General features: G+C 47.2%; 1 protein-coding gene and 2 long non-coding RNA genes across 3 annotated transcripts in view; 1 reads left to right on the forward strand and 2 right to left on the reverse strand.

Annotated features, from left to right (window-relative positions):
- Nucleotides 1-20273, reverse strand: part of LOC309524005 — a 114511-nt gene that overhangs the window by 4987 nt on the left and 89251 nt on the right. The window lies entirely within an intron of this gene.
- Nucleotides 1278-13164, forward strand: AMER1 (APC membrane recruitment protein 1). The gene is made up of 2 exons (XM_082208235.1): nt 1278-1436; nt 7766-13164. Exon 2 carries the CDS (start codon nt 7850-7852, stop codon nt 11144-11146), a length of 3297 nt encoding a protein of 1098 aa, XP_082064361.1. The 5' UTR covers nt 1278-1436; nt 7766-7849; the 3' UTR covers nt 11147-13164.
- On the reverse strand, nt 13336-18455 carry LOC309523989. Its single transcript, XR_014215716.1, has 2 exons — nt 15461-18455; nt 13336-15424 (listed from the first exon to the last, which is right to left on the reverse strand). It is a non-coding gene; the product is annotated as an uncharacterized lncRNA (long non-coding RNA).

Genomic DNA, 20273 nt, shown 5'->3' on the forward strand with positions numbered 1-20273 from the left:
GATGTCATGATGCCAGAGGGTTGACTGGTGGTTTGTCCCACCGACCAGTCAAAGCTCATTGCACAGTACTTCCCAAGTGTCCTGGCAGCCATCTGATTTAATTATTTATGTTTATTTCATAAGGTTTATACACCACTTGATTGTAAACAACAACAACAACCCACCCTCAAAAAAGTTTACAAAGCGAATAGAACAATAAAATTATCAGTATAAACAGTGGAAGCAATTCTTTAAAACTTGAAAAGATAAAATCAACAAGAAATTACAAAAGCAGATAATATGTATATCAACATTCCACATGCCTGGACAGATTCATCTTTAAAAAAAAGAAGAAGTTTTCAGCAGGTGCCAAAAAGAGTACAGTGAATGTGCCTGCTTGATGTCCATTGGCAGGGAGTTTGAGAGCATAGGTGCTGGCATGCTAAAATGTTCATTTCTTACAAATGTGGAATGAACACTGGTTAACTGTAGCAAAGGGGGCTTTGCCAACCCCGTGCTTGGCTCTTGAGTTAGTCCCAAACTTTGTCCCTCCCCTTGTGCAGGGTAAAATCTGTCTTTTGATATATTTATTAAAAATAAATGCATTTATTAAAAATAAGTGCATGCTTCATTTTACAAATACTTAGACTTGGAAGATCAGGGTTCAAATCCCCACTCAGTTGTTCACTGGGCTGGTCACTTTTTTTCTCGTTCACCTTGGGCTGGTCACTTTTCTCAGCCTAACCTGAGGATGAAAAGTGGGAAGAACCATGTGTGCCACTTTGAGCTTCTTGGAGGAAAGAAAGGTTGGTAAATACATACATACCTACTTACATACATACACCAATGCTGCCTGCCCCCGGCGCGCATTGAGCATCTTCAAAACCCAATTCCACTCTGTTGAACGTCACATGCTTCCAGAGAGGTATAGGATCGCAGTGCAATCTATGCCCCTCCTTGAGTTCGATGGGATTTGCTCCCATGCAACCCAGCCGTGAATAGGATTGAAGTCTAATGCATAGGATTGGAGCGCAGGTGGGGAGCGTGGAGTAGGAACGCCCACTGATCTCAACTGGGGGCTTGCTTCTCAGTAAAGATGCATACTCTGGCATTGCAGATGTACTCGTGATAACAACTTTTAATCTACGACTGCAGCACTTTGCATTTCAAAGAATGTTGGAGTAAGGCTGGAAAACCACAGGCGGGAGACAGAAAACCCCGCCCGACTCCGCCTCGATCGCTCCTCATTGGTTCTGCGTGGCCGTCTATCACCTTTCCAGCCGGCCCTGCCTCTCGGTAGTAGTAGCAGCCGGGAGCCTCCGGCCCCCACCTTCCTGTCTCTGCCCCTGCTCCGTGCTGGGTTTGGCGAGGCGAGAGCCATGAATGTATTGCCAACTTTCCTCCAGACGCGCGCTGTGCGGCGGGTCCTTGCGCTCCGGGAGCGCACGCAGAGGCGGGTGAGTGGGGACTGCAAGGCGAGCGAGAAGGGAGGGGTGCCTGCCTGCCCTTCTCCTGCAAGCTATACTGGCCTGCTTGGAAGTGCCAGGAGGAGAGGCGCCCGGCCGGCCGCAGCACAATCGCCCGGGGCTTGCTCGCGCAAACAGCCTGCGATATTTACGCGTTTGCAGTTTACCGACACATTCTCTCCCTTCTATCTTTCGCGCGCGTGTACGTGTGTGTGTGTTGGGACTGGTTGTGTGCACGCGTCTTTTTCTTTTGTGTCGACTCCTGCAGGAAGTCGGGAGGCCTTTTTCGCTTGCTTCTCCCCCCACCCCCCGCCGCCCTTTCTTTCTGCGGTTGCCATCTCTTTTGGAGGAGAAAGAAAGAAAGGACAGGCGCGAGTGGGATTTGTGGAGCGGAGCCGATCACCTATCGCTCCATCGCATAATGTATGTGAGGCTTCCTCCGGTTCTCTAGCCTCTTCTTTTACCTCCGTCGGCAGTCTCCCTCCCTTTCCCCCCACCCTTGGGTAGGCCGGGCGCTGGGTAGCTTTGTTGCTGAGTTGCCGGAGCTTGCGGTGGCTGGTGGTGGCTGGCCTCCCCTGCTGAGATCACCCCTTCCCCACCGCAGACGCGCCGCGCTTCTTAAGCATCCTATTATTTTTAAGAGGCCAGGATAGCTTAGAGGCAAACCTGGTGATAGTTTGCCTGCAGGAAGCCCTAGGATTAGACCCTGGTACCTCCCTCTTCTATTTTATTTTTAAAGGACCAGGTAGCAGTGCTAAGAAGCACACTTCTGCAGCTTTTCAGAACCAGAGAGCATTTCGAGTTGGAAAGCATCTGGATCGGTGAAATCAGAATCTATCAGCTTCCTGTGCTCTTTTTCAGAAAATGGGGTGGTAGCTTTGTGGTGGTGCACAGGCTTTAAGTGCAGAAGAACCAGGTTTGATTCTTAGAAAATGTGGGTGATGGGAAACTCTTCTGCTAGAGAGCTGTTGTCCAGAGCAGACTATATTGGGCTAGATCATGGAGTCCCTGTACCATCATCTTCCTTTGGCCCTCCAGATGTTCTTGAAGTACAACTCCCATCAGCACCAGCAAACATGGGCAGTGGCAGGGGAAGATGGGAGATGTAGTTCAACCACACCTGGAGAGCCAAAGGTTTTGGTGAAAAACTAGTTTGGCTGGGTGTATGACACTTTTCTATGTGATTATGCTCCATCCACTTATTGCCCTCTCTGTCTGGGGAAAAGGGCATATGAATAGTGTGGCCTCTCCACCATGAAACTCTCTGGCTTGGTGGACTCTTGCCTTTAATATCTTAATCCTCAAGAGGTGTTAGGCTGGTGGGTAATAGGGACAGGGCTTTTTCAGTGGTGGCCCCACAACTTCGGAACTCCCTCCTTGTATAGATACACATGACCTCATGACTGCTGGTGTTTAAAAATTCCAAACCCTGAAAACACTTGTCTGTGTTTTGTTGAATTGTGTTGTCCATGGAAAAAAAGCTGCTACTATCCTTGGGTGTATATTTTATTTTCATGTGTTATAGAGTCTTGTAAACAGCCTTGTGAAAGTGGTGTGCCTGGAAAGGTGGGCTTTTTTTTTTTAAGTAAATAAAGAGACTTTCTTCCCCCCAACACAGTTCCCTGATTGTACACCTAAAATGCTGCATGTGGATGTGTCAAACTTCACTTTGGAAATGCACAAGTGTTGTAAAATTGCACGCCTTAACATTGGCTGCAGCTTCTTATTGAATGTAAATTCCACCACTCAGTAGCAAATATATGAAATTTCTGGGGGAAACATTTCTCTCTCTCTCTCTCTCTCTCTCTCTCCCCACCCCCCTACATAAATCCAGGTTTGATAGGACAATGAACTCAGTGGTGGAGCATCTGTTTTGCATGCAAAAAGTCCCAGGTTCAATCCCCAGCATCTCTAGGTAGGGCTGGGAGAGAATCCAGCCTCAAACCCTGGAGAGCCACTGCCAGTCAGTGTTGACAATACTGAAATAGACAGATTGGTGGTATGGCTCAATATAAAGCAGGTACCTGTGTTTCTGTGGCTGGTCCTTGAAGTCCTGCCGATTTACAGCGGGACTTGGCTTCCTTGCGTTGTGTTTAAGTATTATAGAGACTGACATTGTTTGTTTATTTATTTTATTTCCCCCCCCACCCTTTTCTCCAAGGAGCTAATGGTGATGTACGCATTTTTGCCCCTTCCTTACTTAAACCCCACAACAACCCTGTGAGGTAGGTTAGGGTGACAGGCAGTGAATGACCCACGCTCACCCACTGAGCTTTATAGCTGAGTTAGGATTAGAACCCTGGTCTCCCAAGTAATAATATTCCCACTCTCTTAACCCCACACTGGCTCTCCCCTGTTACCTGTGGCTTGTGTCCATCACAAGAGAAAAGTGACAGTCTTGTGGCACGCCTTTAAAAAAAACTGACAGATTTATTATTGATCAATCCAGCTTCTCCAAGATGTTGTTGGACTACAACTCCCATCAGCCCCAGCCAGCATGACTGGCGGTCATCGATGACGTGAGCTGGAGTCCAGCAGCAGGGTCAGGATAGGCCCTAGGGGCATTATAAAACAACAAGAGTCAGAAAACCTAGCTGAATCTTCTTCAAGGCACACAGAGATCTATCTACAGTTAGGTATATCAATAGCTAGGGTTTGTTTTTTCCTTTAAAGAAAAGGGGAAAAAATGAAGCCTGGGTTTCAAGTAAAAGTCAAGAGACACTTATTTTGAACATCTCTTGCACACGTTTTTATATTTGTGCTAGGATAATTTATTTCCAGATTTTAGAATTCCCAGCCAGATCCTATGCATAAATAAGTGCACAGGACTGTAGGCAAGGTCAGGCAAATCTAGTGTCAAAAGAAATCATCTGGACAGTTTTGTAAAAGTAGTTAATGACATCTATGTTAATCGCTGTCAGCTTTTCTTTGTGATAGTTGCATTAAATGAATGCATACAGAAGAACTAATGTTGACCATCATTTGACCCCATTTTTAAAAAAATCATAATTGGGGTTGGGGGGTTGGAGGCTTGCATCTGCTTGCCTCCCTACTCGTTTTACAACATTGTATGTCCTGCGAATGCATGAACACAGTTTATAGCAGGACTGAGCAACCTCTAGCCCATCAGACTAATAATGCCTGCTCATTTGGCTCACCGGACTGTTTTGGCCATGCTACACACACCTGCCAGTCACCTGATGTCTTATATGATGCCAGGGGTGGACAGGTTAAAAAGGTGGCTGCACTGGGCCAGAAACACCAGCTGATAGTTGGCACTTTAGGAGACTCATGCTCGGTTCTTCTTAAGTCCTGACCATCCTCTGGGACCTCCCAAGAACTGCGTCCTGAGCTTTGAAGTTCCTAGCAACCAGATGATTTCTGGCACTTCAAAGTGCTGCACAGAGCTGTTTGCAGGAGGCTTGCAGAGAATCCTGCACAGTGCTTTTAAGGTTCTAACAATCATTGCCACCTCATTTGACATTAGGTAATTGACAGGTGCGGCAGCCTCCCACCTTTCAAAATTGGTGGTGTAGTGGGTAAAGAAGAATCTTACAAGGTTAGAGTGTTAAAGGTGGCCTGATAGACCATCAAGCATAACTCCTTGCTTGGCATAAGTGTGGGGAACCTTTGGCCCTCCAGGTGTTGCTAAACTAGAACTCCCATCAGCCCTGGCAAGCACAGCTAATTACCAGGGGTGATGTGAGATGTAGGTGAGAAGCATCCGAAGGGCCACAGGTTCCCCACACCTGGGGTAGAGGCTCCCCAGTAGATGGCTGTCCAGCCCCTGCAGACTCCAGGAGATTCATTAAGCTCTTGTGAAATTGTTTTCTGTGAAGACGAGTTGTGTAAAGCAAAGCACCAACAGTTGACCAACATGAGCTCATCAATTTAGAATTTGTGCGGCTGTTAGCGATGGCTGCAACAATTCAAATGAAAGGCTATTCCATTGTAGCTGGAGAGCTATGCAAGAGAGTGAAAGTGATTTGACATGATATTAAAAGTTGGCTTGTGATACAATACCAAAGGTGAGATGGTGTTTTGAAGTCGGGTGGCCTTTGGTGAAATAAAGCTGGTATTTTGTGGGGAGGTGCTTGCTTATGCAACATGAGTGCCTTGGTGGGAAGTTATTTATTTACCCATATTTATTAATTTATATCCTGCCTTCCCTCCAAGGAGCTCAACACAGCATGCAATGTGTTCTCCCTCAACTCTTCTCTATCTTCACAACAGCCCTGCGGAGTAGGCCAGACTGGGTGATAGCGACTGGTGCAAGGTCCTGCAGCTGTAGGCCTTCAGTCTGGGTTGCGTAAACTGCCTAGCACTGCCAGGGTATGGACTGAAGGCACGTGAACCCCCTTCCTGAAATGAAGCTCATCTGGGTCTGGCCAGTGCCTGCATAGGTGGCCACCTGGGAATCACATGAATGTTAAAAGGTAAAGGGTAAAAGGACCCCTGACCATTAGGTCCAGTCGTGACCGACTCTGGGGTTGCGACGCTCATCTCGCTTTATTGGCCAAGGGAGCCGCCGTACAGCTTCCGGGTCATGTGGTCAGCATGACTAAGCCGCTTCTGGCGAACCAGAGCAGCGCACGGAAACGCCGTTTATCTTCCCGCCAGAGAGGTACCTATTTATCTACTTGCACTTTGACGTGCTTTCAAACTGCTAGGTTGGCAGGAGCAGGGACTGAGCAACGGGAGCTCACCCCATCGCGGGGATTCGAACCGCCGACCTTCAGATCGGCAAGCCCTAGGCTCTGTGGTTTAACCCACAGCGCCACCCGCGTCCCTCACATGAATGTTAGCACAGGTATTATACCTGGAGAACAACCTTTTTTACATCCCCTTCTGAGTTCTTTAAAGTAGAGGCACAGGGAAGATTGTCTGGCATCTATTGACAGATCTCTGGGTGTAGTTATCTAACAAGGCTTTGGAATTTAATCCCAGAAACTGTCTCAAGATAATCTTAAACAGCACAGTGCTGATGTAGAAAGTTTTCAAGCCATAGGGGTTATAAATGAAAATTTTGAAGCAGCTGTCTCTGATCTGATGTGACTACTATGATGGAAATGCTGCATTTGAGCACAGGCATTTTCACTTGGTCGGAAGCTGTTGAAGCCAGGTGTAAATGCGCCTGATGCCTAGTTAATTTCTAACACTGCATGAAACTCACTGCTCAGTATCAGTCTAACTTACTTCTCAATGCTGTTGTGAAGATAAAGTTTGGCAGGGGTGAATGATGTATGTCACCTTGGAGGTAAGGTGGGATATAAATCCAATGTAATTAATTAATTAAAAGACTAAATTGTGTGTTTCAGTGCTCAGTGCAGCTTCCCTTTCCCTTTTAAGAGAGTTGGTGGGTGCTCACTATTAATGAGAGATAGAAGTCTGGCATTAATAACATTGCAGAGTCCCCTGCAGTTGCTTTGGCCTGTACTAGTCTTGGAATAAAAATTGCTACCAATGTTGACTGTCCGAAAAAGAATAGGGAAAAGCTCTGACTTGATCGATGACCTGATGTTAGAGCTCTATTTCATTCTTAAATGTGCCACCCTGAGGCCTGTAGCTCTCTCTTCAGTCCGTTGTGGGGCCACAGGAGAGGAGAGAAAGAATATGACCAATAAATTGGTGGAACAGCCAATTCCAGGATTTCTTAGGCCTCTTGTCTGAAAATTTATTTAATTTATTTCATACAATTGGATACACTGGGAAACCTCAAAGCAGATTATAAAAAGATAAGACAATAAAATGAAGAAAAAACTACAGCCCTACTTTAATACACACACACACACAAATACTACAACATGTTAAAATTACCTCAGCTTTCTAATCATCTGGTTAGAATGTTTTTAGCAGCTGCCGATAGGCAAGGAGTTCCAGAGAGCAGGTGCTGCCACACTAAATGACCAAGTTCTTACAAATATAGAACAGGTATTATGTGGCACCTGTTGCAGTGCCAATTCCACCCATGGAAGTGGTTGAGTGGACACATGTGCAATAAGGCTTACATTGGGTTACATTAAATGTAATGTCCATTTGTGTATTTGTCAATTTCTCCGACCTAAGTCTGCCAGCTATTTACCTAATGTAGGCTCTTCTGCTTTTTTTGAACAGCTGGGAGAAATGTAACAGAGGCAGCTTTCCTCCCATTTGTTACATCCCTCCCATATTTAGAAGTATGGGAGCCCCAAACAGGGCAGCTGTTGTGGCCCTGGGTTTGCTTGGTTACGATGCACTTGGATGAAATAATGCTCAGCACCAGTATAATCTCCTGATGCATTTCCTGTTGTCCCCCTCCCCTTCTTTCCTATTTCTTTCAGATCAGCCAGGATGCTTCACCCAGAGCATGTTGAGGAAGATGCGGCCGCAAGAGACTGCCCGTCCAGCTAAACCCGCATGCCAGAATGGCCGCCACGGAAGCTGCCTGCACTGGAAACAAACCTGGAGCCAAATCTCCACTGGTAGAGGAAGGCCATCACCATCAGCGTCTGCAGGAAGAGAATGGGGCAGCTGACCAGCTCTCTGAGCACAGCGATGCCTCCTTTGCCACGGTGGAGCCCAGCCGCCAGCCGCCACCTGCTGGGAAGCTCAGGAAGACTGCCTTCAAGCTCTTTGGTGGGAAGCGAAGCATCTGCACCCTGCCCAGTTTCTTTGGTGGGAAAAACAAAGGCCAGGGAAAGGGAGCTGCAAAGAAGGGCCTGAGCAAGAGTAAGACACACGATGGCATCAGCGACGTGGGGTACGAAGAGGCCAACTCGGGTGGCGGAACAGACTTCCCTCCTGCACAGCTGCCGAGTTCTCAGAGCGCTCTCCTGGGAGCAGACGCCAGCCTCCGGGTTGGTTTTGTCCGGCCATCAGCATCCCTGTCTGGAAGCTCTGAGGGCTTTGAGAAGAAGCCCTGTGGGGAGAAGTCCTTGTTCCTTCCACGCTCTAAGAAGGGGCTCAGGGGCCTCTTCAACAGCATCCGGCGCCACAGGAAGAGCAAAAGCACTGAGCCCGAGAGGACTGAGTTGCAGGAGTGGACTTCAAGGGATGCTGTGGCTGAAGGACTGCCCAGTGCGAGTAAGCAGAAGAGGGGTGCCGAAACCCAGCAAGTCTTGAAGCAGGGGAGCCTAAAAAGCACTGCACTTCCGCCAGAACATGGGGAGCATTTTCATGATGACGCTTCTTCTTCACCTGGAGTAGCGGCTGGTCTCAATGAGTCAAGAGAGGAGGTCCAACCGGTGGCCAACGAAAGTAGCTCTGTAGGGGATGCAGCCAGAGGAGGGACGGGCAGCGAAAGCTCTCGAGATGCAGAGCTGGAAGCAGATGACACCCTCTGTGCTAACTCTGTGTGCGGAGAGCTCCCTGATGCTCTCCAGTCTGAGGACCTAGACAGCAGCCCTCCCTGTGTCCCATCTGGGGACCAGCTCAGCTTGATGTTTGGAGATGTCACTTCCCTCAAAAGCTTCGACTCCTTTACTGGCTGCGGAGACATCATAGCTGAACCAGATATCGACAGCATCGCTGAGAGTGCCACCACTGCAGAGCGCGGCAGGGATGTGGCCAAGAGGAGCTCCTGCCTAGTTACTTACCAGGGTGGAGGGGAGGAGATGGCCATGCCAGATGACATAGAGGAGTATCTGCAGCAGATGTGGGAAGGTGCCGTCAAAGCAGATGCTGGATACGAAACACGCCTTCCAGAACTCATGGCGAAATGTGAGCATCAGGGAGTGAACGGTGGCAAGCCAGAGGTCCACCTCTATCCTGAAGGCACAAGGGGTGACGTGGACCTCTTAACACCACACAGTGACCAGCAAGAATCTGCTCCCAACAGCGATGAGGGGTACTATGACTCTACCACTCCAGGTCCTGATGATGAAACTGGTGATGGGCTTGAAGAAATCAAGAAGGACCGCCTCCCGAGGGACAGCTACAGTGGTGATGCGCTGTATGAGTTCTATGAACCTGATGATGCCCTCATGAGCCCCACTCGTGCTGATGAATCTTGGTTTGGGAGCAAAGTGTCCCCACCAGAGATCTTTTCCATGAGCCAGTTCTTGGACTTTGCTCTCCCTGACGAGAAGGATTTGGTGCAGATAATGGGCCAGAAGAGGGAAGTGATGGAAACCGAGGAGGAGAGGCTGGCTGCCATTCAGAAGCAACTGCTCTTTTGGGAGATGCAGAGGGAGCCAACTTTGAAAGACCTGGATATCCTCAGCAAAGACCAGCACCACTCCAGAGAAAAGCTACATATGGAATGTAACACAAAAGTGACCAGCTTAACCGACAAGAGTCCGAGTGGCCTTGGCTGTGATCAGATGTCCCCCCCTGCTTTGAACAGTGGTCTGGATGCTGAAATTCTAACTGAAAAGCAAGAGTGGAAAGATTTCAAGGAGATGCTGTGCCCAGAGAAACACTACAATGGCAGTGGGGGCCTTTTTCAGCACGTGGAAAATGGCTCAGTGTTGGATTCAGATAGAGATAATCCAGGGCTTGAACCGGGTGCTTTAAGTGGCCTGGAGAATTCTGTGGCATTCCCTTTCTTCAAAACGCACAGCTGTCCACTCAATGAGCAGCCAAGCAGAACCGAAGCTGACTTTGGGGAGCCCCCCAACATGGAAAATGAACCAGAACAGGCCGTTAACTTCTCCCAGGCATTGGTGGAGTTCACCAGCAGCGGGACTCTCTTCTCCAGCCTCTCTGAAAGCCTTGGGAGCTCTGATTCAGGCTCTGCGTTCACCCAGAACCTCCCTTCCCTCCCAACGATGGTCACATTCGACATTGTCGATGTGGAGCAAGAAGGCGAAGGGGAGTGCGAGCAGCACCTGGGGATGAACACTGATGAGGACATCGCTGCATCCTTTGAGGCCTTTGATGATAGCTACGCTGCAAAAGAATCCTTCGCCGAATGTGACGAGAGAATGTTTCCTGGGTGTTTCCAGAGCTCTTTCCAAAGCTGCAACTGGGGTGTCACCAGCCTTCCCCGGCGCATGAGGCTTCAGGAGATGAGTCCTCCCATGCCAGAGCCTCTCTCCAGCTGCAGGAGGAGCAGGTCCCTTGACACTGAGAGCTTGGAGTTTGAGCTGGCTAGCTTGCAACTCTCCAAGGGTGGCTTCAAGCCTTTTGACCTCTGGTCTCGATGGAGTGGCTGCCGGAAGGATCCTGTGTCTCCTGGTCTAGATGCAGACCGTGAAAATGCTCTGGGCTCTCCAGAAGGAAAGGAAGGAAGTGATGCTGCTGTCTTTCCTTGGGCAGAGCTGCAGCAGAATGTATCATGCAGGGAGGATTTTCCCTCACAAGGCGTGAAACCGTGGGACTGTGACCTGAGCACCCCAGCCTTCCAGAGCACGTGGGGTGCATCGGAACAGCCAGGTATGGAAGCACCTTGCATGCCCATGGTGCAGGAATCCGCCAAGGAGTCTGGTGGGAAACCTCGCGCAGATGGGGCCAGCGATCCGGCACCGATGGCAACCAGACCAATGGCCAGGCCATCCAATTTGCCTCTGCAGACTCCTGCTGTGCCCCAGGAGGTGTGTGCCTCCCACAGGCCTGGTGGGGACAGCGCAGGTAAAAAACTTGCTTGGGTCCTTCCTTTGGGAGAGAAGGGGGCTGACCTGCTCCCGGACCCCAGCTTCACCCATTCCCCCGACAAGCCAGCAATGTGCAAACCTGCAGGTGTGACACAAGGAATGTCCCAGCTTCACAGCAAGCAGTGCTGAGACCTTCTGATGGCAAGGCTGAGCGTCGTGGGAGCGCCGACTCTCTGATCTGCAGAAAGGGAAAGCCCCCACGTTGGAGGTGGCTGCTTGTGCTGCCAGCTGTTGGAACACCGCGATGAATGTAACAGTAGCCAAATAGCTTGCAGGAGAGGGTTAAAGGAGGATTAGGGTGGGTTTGGTTCCCTAGGGCCTGCAGAGAGACTTGGAACATTACAGATGGTTAACTTTGATTTGAAATTGGGTGGTGGTGGTAGTAACCAATTCTTTCATTAGTGGTGGGTAAGGCAGAGTGTGCCTGATAGGACTTCTGTTATAACTCATCACTGCTTGATGGTGCTTCTTGTTGGGTTGATGCTGAATTGCACTTCCATAGTGTGAACCACTGTTAATCCTGAACACAATACAGGGGAAAGGTGCCAATACCTTGGCTTGGAGATATTCAGATATGATGTAAGAGAGCTCTGGAATGTCCAGCTTGCCCTTTAGTTAAAATCAGAAAAAAACAATTTCTTAAAACCGACTAACTGGGTGCTTCTTAACAAAAAACGAGTGGTTGTAACAACTTTAAGAAATGGGATGGTTTACTGGTGGTAAAAAGAAAAAACTATTTAATAAACGTTCTGTGTTTTTGACAGCACAACCCTACTGTGCATTCCTTCTCTGGAAGCAAGCCCCACTGAGTTCAGTGGGGCTTGCTCTCAGCTAGGGGTGCATTGGTTTGCAGCCTTGTAGTGCAGTCATGTGCAGATCTACTTAGAAGTAAGTGCCACCCTTTTCCAAAGGGGGGGGGGCGCTACTTGCAAGCAGTTGTGCATGCAGAGCCATCTGTATCAGGTGGCATTTTGAAGATGAAATAAGACCTGCAAAGTGTGTTGCCTGCCAGGGGTGGGTGGGTGACAGTGGCAAAGCATTGGGCATGTGGTTCTAATGAGGCAAAGTTTGGCCAGGGGAAAAGAAGTACTAGGAAGACATTTAAAAATCTGGCGTATTTTATGGATGCTGTCAGTATGGAGTGGCACCCAAGTGACTGCAGAACTGCAGACTTCAAATAGATATAGTGTGTGTGCGCGCTTTAAGCTAAAAGCAGCAAACTCTGTTTCAAACTGTATCCCTTTTTAAAGATTTTAATCCCATTATTTCCTTATGACTAAATCTCACTCAGTGGGATGTCCAATGAAATGAATTCTCCTGTGTGCCCCCAGAACAGAGCCTCCCCCCCAAAAAAAAATAATTTACTCTTGAATACTTGGGTTCTAATGCAAATCTGGGCAAGCGTATTCACCATACTGTGGTTTAACTGGCTTGTGTAATGCAAGGCTGGCGTTCTGTTGTTTGTAAATAAACGATATCAAGGATGGGGAAACTGTGGCTCCCCAGGTGTGGCTGGGCTACAGCTCCCAGCACCCCTGACCATTGGCCATGCTAGGGCTAATGGGAGCTGTCTGTCTGGAGCATAGCTGTCAACTTTTCCCTTTTCTTGCAAGGAATCCTATTCGAAATAAGGGAATTTCCCTTTTTAAAAAAGGAAACGTTGACAGCTATGGTCTGGAGGGAGCTATATGATGGACTTCTGCTTATAGATGCTATGTTGCAAGGCCAAATGTAGCCTTCATTGGAAAATCTGTTTCCTCTCTTCCAAGCACGGCTGGCCCAAGAAGTTGATTGGAAAATCCAAATCTTTCCACACATGCAAACAGATGCTACTGTTTAATCAGCCAGAAAGGTCTCCATCAAAACTCCACTTGAAGGGACCTTGTGAAAGCATGTTGGAGCTGTTGGTGGAGATGTACAGGAGGGCTTCTTGGTGGATTGAGCCCCAGGAATCAGTTCTGTTCACCTCTTTCTCAGCTGCCCCTTATGGGATTGCAACATCTATTGCTTGAGGTGGACATAAGAGGAGCCCCTGTTTGAGTAGGCATATCTAGTTCAGCTTAGTTTTTCTAACTGTGGCCCATTAAATGCTTCCAGGGAGGCGGCAAGCAGGGCTTGAAGGAAACAGACCGCCCCCCCCCAATCAACTTGCCTTGTGAGAAACCTGCCATGGCCTTCCACCCAGAAGTGATCTTCCTGGAAGGTAAGCCTGGCAGTAGAGGAGGGTCCTCAGAAATGCATGAAACTAGCACTAATCTGTCTAGTCGAATCTGGTCAACTCTTGACTAGCAGAAGCTGTCCAGGGATTCAAATTTGGGGGGGGGGTCTTCAAAGCCCACTATGCAAGGGGCCTTTTTTGGTTGCAGGGGGAGGAGATGCAAGTACCAAAGACTGGGGTGTCCTATATTGGAGGTGGGGAATCTGGCTCTCTGGATGTTGCTGGATTCCCATCAGCCCCAACCAGCATGGGAGCTGTGATTTGTCTTCTGGTCCAGGAACACCTGGAGAGCCACAGGTTCCCCTCCCCTGCTGCACATGCAGAGCAAATGTTCTGCTGCTAAGGCGGGCCTTGCCCTCTTGTTAATTTGCTCTGGAAGAGTCATATCTGGCATGGTAGCTTTTAGGGGAAATCATTTTGAAAGAGGTGGTGCACAACTTGCTGCTTTGCTCAAGGAGTGCCCATACCTGCCAGTGTTTGTTAGCTAATAAATCAGAGAAGAAGACCAGCAAGAGGAAAATCCTACATTAAAGCCAAGTCCCTTGAAGCTGCTGTCAGTACAAGGGCAACTTCAGAGGAAGGGCCCTACCTCAATGCTTTGCATTCAAAAGATCCCAGGTTCATTCCTCAGTGGCACTGCAGGTAGGGCTGGAAAGGGTTTCTGCCTGAAACCTTGGACAAATGCTGCCAGTCAGTGTAGACAGCACTGAGCTAGATTGGCAAAATGTTCTGATTTGGTATGAAGCAGTTTCTTATATTCTATCTTCCCTTCACTCTTGTTTTCTTTTTTTAGCAGTGTGTATGTAAATACTATGTAGTAAGACTCGATTATTATTATTATTATTTTAAAAAAAACACACCTCTGACCAGCCTCTTATGAAAGATTAATCTTATTTCCTGCTGTAGCTCAGAGCCAGCCAAAGAGAGTGAGGAACCTGAGGTGGAAAATCCAAATGGTTTGTGCATACCTTAAACTAATTAAGATAGCATCAAGAAGTTTTCTTGCACTGGGCTCTTTCTGTTCCTTTGTGGGGCTCTTCATGTTCATTCCAGCAGGGCTCAGCTGGGAGAGTGTTGATGTACTTACCCAAAGGCCAGATCTGTCTCTGCCTATAGTACTTCATGGCACAACAAATCTCCTGTCTGTTCATCCTCCTCCTCCAAAGGAGGACTAGCCATGTGAGATGGGTTGCCAGGTTTTTGCCTTTCTGTTATCTCATGTGGCTAAACATCCCCTGACGTTCAGAGGGGGCTAAGCACATGGCAAAAGGGTGTGTGTGGAGTTCTGAGCTAGCCAAGATTCCCCCCCCCAATTGAGAACTACATGCCGACCTTTTCCACGTACATCACCCACTATGAAGGATGCTTCCTCACGTGAGAGAACCTAGGCAACTGGTAGCCCACCCTGTCCCAAATGCTAGTGCAGAGGTGCTCTGACAAGGCAGAGAGTGCATGCTCTCTTGCTGGGAGTGCATGCATGCCAGCACGTTGAGCTGCATGCTAGCAAATCAGTTCTGTCCTGCTTTCTTTGCCTGGAGTGGCACCTGGCCGGAACTTCTTGTCTTGTGATTCTATGTAATGTGTAGACTAGCTTGCAGCCTGCTCATCATTCCTGCCTTCACTAAGCAACTGAATTAACATCAAACCCAAATCCTCCTTTGCTTTCAGTAGAAAGCGCAGTCAGCTGAATGTTCACAGAACTGGTGTCAGACCTTTGTTCTCAGTACATATGGGGCAGGTTGAGGGTGGGGCTTGCACCCACACCCCTGCACCTCTGAAGCTTTAGCTTTCAAGTGCTCAGGGGACTTAGGAAACAAGCTGCAGAGCAGTTGTGGATGAGGTCCTTCTCCTCAAGCTCTTGATTTGACAAAGAATCCCTCCTGTGGGATGGAATGTAAACATTTGCTTAAAAGATAAGTATCTGGGCAAGACAGGGACACTGGGAACCAAATGTCCAGATTCGCAAATCCACCCATGTTAGATTGCATAGATCTTTTAGCCTTGATGTCTGCCTGATTAATGGCCCCATTGACCCAAACACAACCAATTGGCCATGCAAAGTAACTCACCAGGGGCCTAATAAGCCTCCATGTTTTGGTATCTGTGTGGGACTGCCAGTGAAGGAGCCTTGTCAAGCAGCTGCCAAGCTGCTGGGCCTGTCTCATTTTGCCTCTGTTCTGAATCACAAACTACTGCTACAAACTCTGTTCTGAATCACAAGCTACTGCTCACAAACTAGAACTATTAATGACCACACTGTATCGCACACAGGTTTTCACTGTGGCCTGCCTTGGCCAAGTCTTCAATGTGTTTTGGGTTAGGTTGGAGGCATGGCAGGTCCCCCCGCCCCCATTTTCCTTTTGAACACATCACCAAAGACATCTTGTGAAGTTTGTTGTCAAATGGTGTAACTCTTGTTGATAATGTATTTGTGTAAAAAAAACAAACCAACAACTCTGTGCTAATAAGAATGTTCTTCTACAAATGTGTGCGTATAAGCATTTTGGTTTTTACATATTTAATGGGGGAATTTTAAAAAAGAAAAGAAAAACATTTTTATACAAGTGTGTACAACAGTTTGACTCTGCCTTGGTAATTTGACCTGTTTGTAAAGGATTTTTCAATCTTCGTACTATATAACCTTTCCTCTGTCTCTTTTTAAAATTACCATCTTATCTGATTTGGTCTGTGGCTAAAAACAATGATTTGGCACACAGAAATGACAGCAGGACAATGGGGTTGCAGAAGCATGAAAGGTTGGCTGCTTGTTCGTCTTTCTCTCTTCCTATGGTCTTGTTTTTTGGATTCTTGGCCAATGGTAGAAGTACCTGCTTTGCATTCAGAAGGTCTTGGGTTCCGTTCCCATATCTTCACTTAGGGCTGGGAAAGATGCTTGCCTGAAACTGCAGAGCCACTGCTTGTCAGTGTAGAGAATGCTAAGCTAGATGGACCATCGTCTGACTCAGGGTAAGGCATCTTCCTGACTTGAAAGACGTAGAACAGGGTGGCCAACCTGTGGCCCTCCAGTTATTGTTGGACTACTGTCTACATCATCCCTAACCATTCACTAACTGGCTGGGGCTGATGGGAGTCCAGCAACATCTCTGGAGAGCCATCGACTCCCCTCTCCTGACCTAGAATAAGGTTATCAGACATCCCCGTTTCCTGGGGACAGTCCCCAAATTTACAAATCAGTCCCCATTGAAGTTGAAGTGTCCCCGGACTCATTGGAAAAAATCTGGTAACCTTAACCTAGAAGGTAGGGAAGGTTGACTTCAGTAGTGAAGCTAACTGTATTTTAAAATTATTTATGCAGAATGTGGTAGGATCTTGGATATGGGTCATGTTTTAGACTGTTTCCCCTCACTAAAGGGGGGGACCCTCATTGCACATCAAAAATTAGTTTTGAGGGGAAATGTTTAGCATGGCCTTTTTTCATGGCTAGTTCACCATGAAGATTTTAAGTTGGGGAACATTCAGAAATTGGACCTCCCCCAGACAGTCTAAACCAGTCCAACTTAGAATTATGCCAGCTCATCTTGCACCCCTCAGTAATGTATCAGATGGCTCTAAGGAAAGAAATAAAAGGCCGTGTTGATTTGTGTCTATGGCTATAACCCAGAACATTGCCCACTGTAGCCCCTTCACTAATACTGTTGTCTTCCTAAGACTAAGAATAGCTTTGCCAAGGAAGACATTCAGTAGTCCAATGAGTAGATAAAACTCTGTACAATCAAAGCTTGAATATTTGGCTGCAATCCAAAGAGGTGAAATGCATCCAAAAGAGAGCACTGTGTACAAATACATAGCTTTGACTTTTAATTTTTAATAGAACTGTTTCCCCAATTGTTGAAGAGGCAAGCCACTATCCATGGTTAAAAAGCTCTTTTCCCTCCAGTCATTGGAACTGTTGCTTGATGAGCAAAGACTGATTGTTTGCAGAGTTCTGCACTGTGCTTGCCTACAATATCTGTTGATGCTCATTTGAGGCTGGTTCTTTTTCTCCCCATGAAGCATAATGTTTTTATAACAAGAGGTCCAGAATCTTCATGTGTAATTCTAGTAGGAATTGTTGGGTGGTGTGGGACTGCTTTGGAGAGGCTTCTTTTCAGGTTTTGCAATCTTGTGCAGTTCCATTAAGAATGGAAGTATCTTTGGTTTCCTTTGGTTGGCATTGGGTTCAAGCCAAGGAATACTGGGATTCCTGTTGCAATGGGGCAACAATTGGTTGGTTAGTGTTAAGTGGTTGGGAGTGGAGATAGCATTGGTACTATTACTAGAGGAATAGGCAACATGAATTCACATGCTCTAAACCACTGATATTCAACTGGTGGGTCGGGACCCACTAGTGCATTGTGTCCTGCTCCAATGTGGGTTGCAACAGACAGGAGAACTACCACCATGCAAACATATGATGAAAAATTAAGAAACTGGTCCCGGAATGCATATTCAGGTTAAAAGTGGGTCTAAAAAGGTTGAAGATACCTGCTCCAACCCATGCTGACTTCTAGTCTAGTGTGATCTAGGGTTGGTTAGAGGTGGATTTGCTTTACAGTCCATTAGCATGTGTTTAAAACTACAGGACTTCAGGATGTCTTGCCAGATAAAGCATAACTAAGCTGTGCTAAGTGATCCTGTGGATGCTTAAGAATTTAAGAAGTCATTTGCTGGGATCATATTGAGCTCCAGCTAAGTCCAGCACATTTGTGAAAGTCCCAACAATCGGCAAGCGGCAGATGGTCCAGTTCTTACCTCCCTCCAGATTAAGAATAAGTGGACAGTTGTTACAGTGGAGGGAAGGAAGATGTGGAATCTCCCCACAACCTGTACCGAGACCAGTTCTTTTTTTTAACTTGGTCAGAAGCAATCTAGAGTTAGGGGGGTGAGCAGTGAGTTTGCAGATCATACCTTGTTATTTTAATGTTGTGAACGTCCAAATGGGTAGGAAAGAGCCCTGAAAGGGTTGCTTTGCAAATGGGGTGAAAGAGCAACAAAACAGCAAGTTAAGATTCAGTGTGGGTGTAAAGTGATGTATACTGAAGCAAATAAATCCTAATGTTCTACACATGCTGAGGGGATTAAGAACAGGTAATCAGGAAAGATATTTAGGGTGCATGATGAATATATAGATCAATGAAAATATCAAACCAGTATGAGGTAGCTGGGGGAAAAGGGAAACTCCTTACTAGGGATTATTAGGAAAAGGATTGAAAAATAAAAGCTACACTTCCGGCGGAAACTGCAGCCATGATAAGAAGTGCGAGATAAACCCTCCGGGGGATCTCGAGCGGTGTGGGGGCTATTTGAGAGGTTTCGCGAAGGCTACGCGGACCTCGGAACCTCGGGAAGAGATCCTGAGGGGTGCTGGTACCCAGCGGTGCCCAGAGGTGCTCTCTTGCTCCCTGGGTCTTAATAATAGACTCAGGGACAGGATTGAGCTGCGGGCACGAAGGGGGAGCAACTTTAAACCCACACCGTGAAGCCTCAGACTTCTTATGAAAGCAGTTAGCTTCCAAAACCAACAACGAATTCGGACCTACAGCTGACGGAGTTAATCCGAGCATTGCTTTAAAACTTGAAATCTACTAGAATTCGGCGAGCTACGGGATGCAGAAAGGGAGTCCGTCCCGGACAACTGGGAGAAAATGGCGCACGACGGAAGGTTGGAGGAAGGAGGAGTGAAAAGAAGTCTCTGCTGAGTGAGTGTTACTTTCTAAGCCCTCAAACACGAATTACAAAGTGCTGAGGCAAAGCTACTTTTGAAATGACTACTAGGGAAAAAGTACTGTAGGTGTCTCTTGATCGGCTTGGGACGGGTCTCTGTCGGACGGAGGCAAACCACTAAATAATTCACTGCATTCCTCCATTTTAAGTGAAGAGGGGCGCAGCTATACTGGACTTACAAAAAGATTTGGACCGCAGACTCAAAGAGAAAGCAAGGAGAAACTCTGATGGTAGGCTTCTACACTGACTTTTAACAGTTTCTTTAGGGGGCCAAGACCAATATTAAAGGAACAAAGAAAACAAGGGGGGTTTAATCTCCCCCTCCCTCCCCCCTCCACCATCGGGAGGAAGAAGAAGCCGGAAATTACGCTTCGGGAACTTGGGAGCCTTACACAATCCGCACGTGGTTTGGAACAACCTTATGGACTGATAGAAGAAGAGAAGAAAACACACGGGGGATAACAAATAAACTTTTACCTTTTGCCCTTTGGAATATTTGTCTGAAGACTCTCGGACTTCCCTGCTGCCTCCTGTGTATTGGAGGACGAGGGGAGAGGAGGGATAGAAGTGACGGACGTGCTGGGAGTGAAGATACAGCGTGTGGATTAGGGACTGCCACCGTGTGGGGAGCTAAAAAAATTACATTCTAAAAGCAAAGAAGGCGGGAAAGTGCTCCCCCTGGTGGCTGGTTGAAACACCGTGTGGACTGACCTTGTGTGATATATATATAAGATCTAAATTTTTGTATAATATATATTTAAGATGTCCGGGAAAAATGGGAAAAAGGGAATAGGGACCCCAGCAGAGAGATGCCCATCCAGGCAAGAAAATGGAAAAGAAAACAAGGAATATGAGAGCTTACTGGGGGAAATAAGAAAAGAGTTTAAGCAGAATGAGCAATATATAGAGAGAAAATTATTGGAGGTCCAGGAAGCGTTAGACAAAAAATTGGAAATGGTGGTGGGAGAGTTGACAGGGAAGGTAAAAGATTTGGAAATAAGAACTAAGGTAGTAGAGGATTCAAACAAACGCAATCAGAAAGATCTAAAGGAAGTAAAAAGACAGACAGAACAAATTAGAGGAGAAATTATAGAAATGAATAGGGCACAGGAGGAGATGTTGGATTATCTATCCACTCTGGAGATGCGTCAAAAAGAGCGAAATTTGAAATTCAGGGGTCTCCCGGAGACACCAAATGAGAATATAAGAGATAAAATAATAAGAGAACTGGCTGGGTGGATGGAACTAAGAGAAGAAGATATTGGCCCAATGATAATGAATGTATTTAGAATAAAGGTTAGATCAACGAAGGCA

This window comes from Podarcis vaucheri (assembly GCF_965113315.1).
Source record: "Podarcis vaucheri genome assembly, chromosome: Z".
Taxonomy (NCBI): domain Eukaryota; kingdom Metazoa; phylum Chordata; class Lepidosauria; order Squamata; family Lacertidae; genus Podarcis; species Podarcis vaucheri.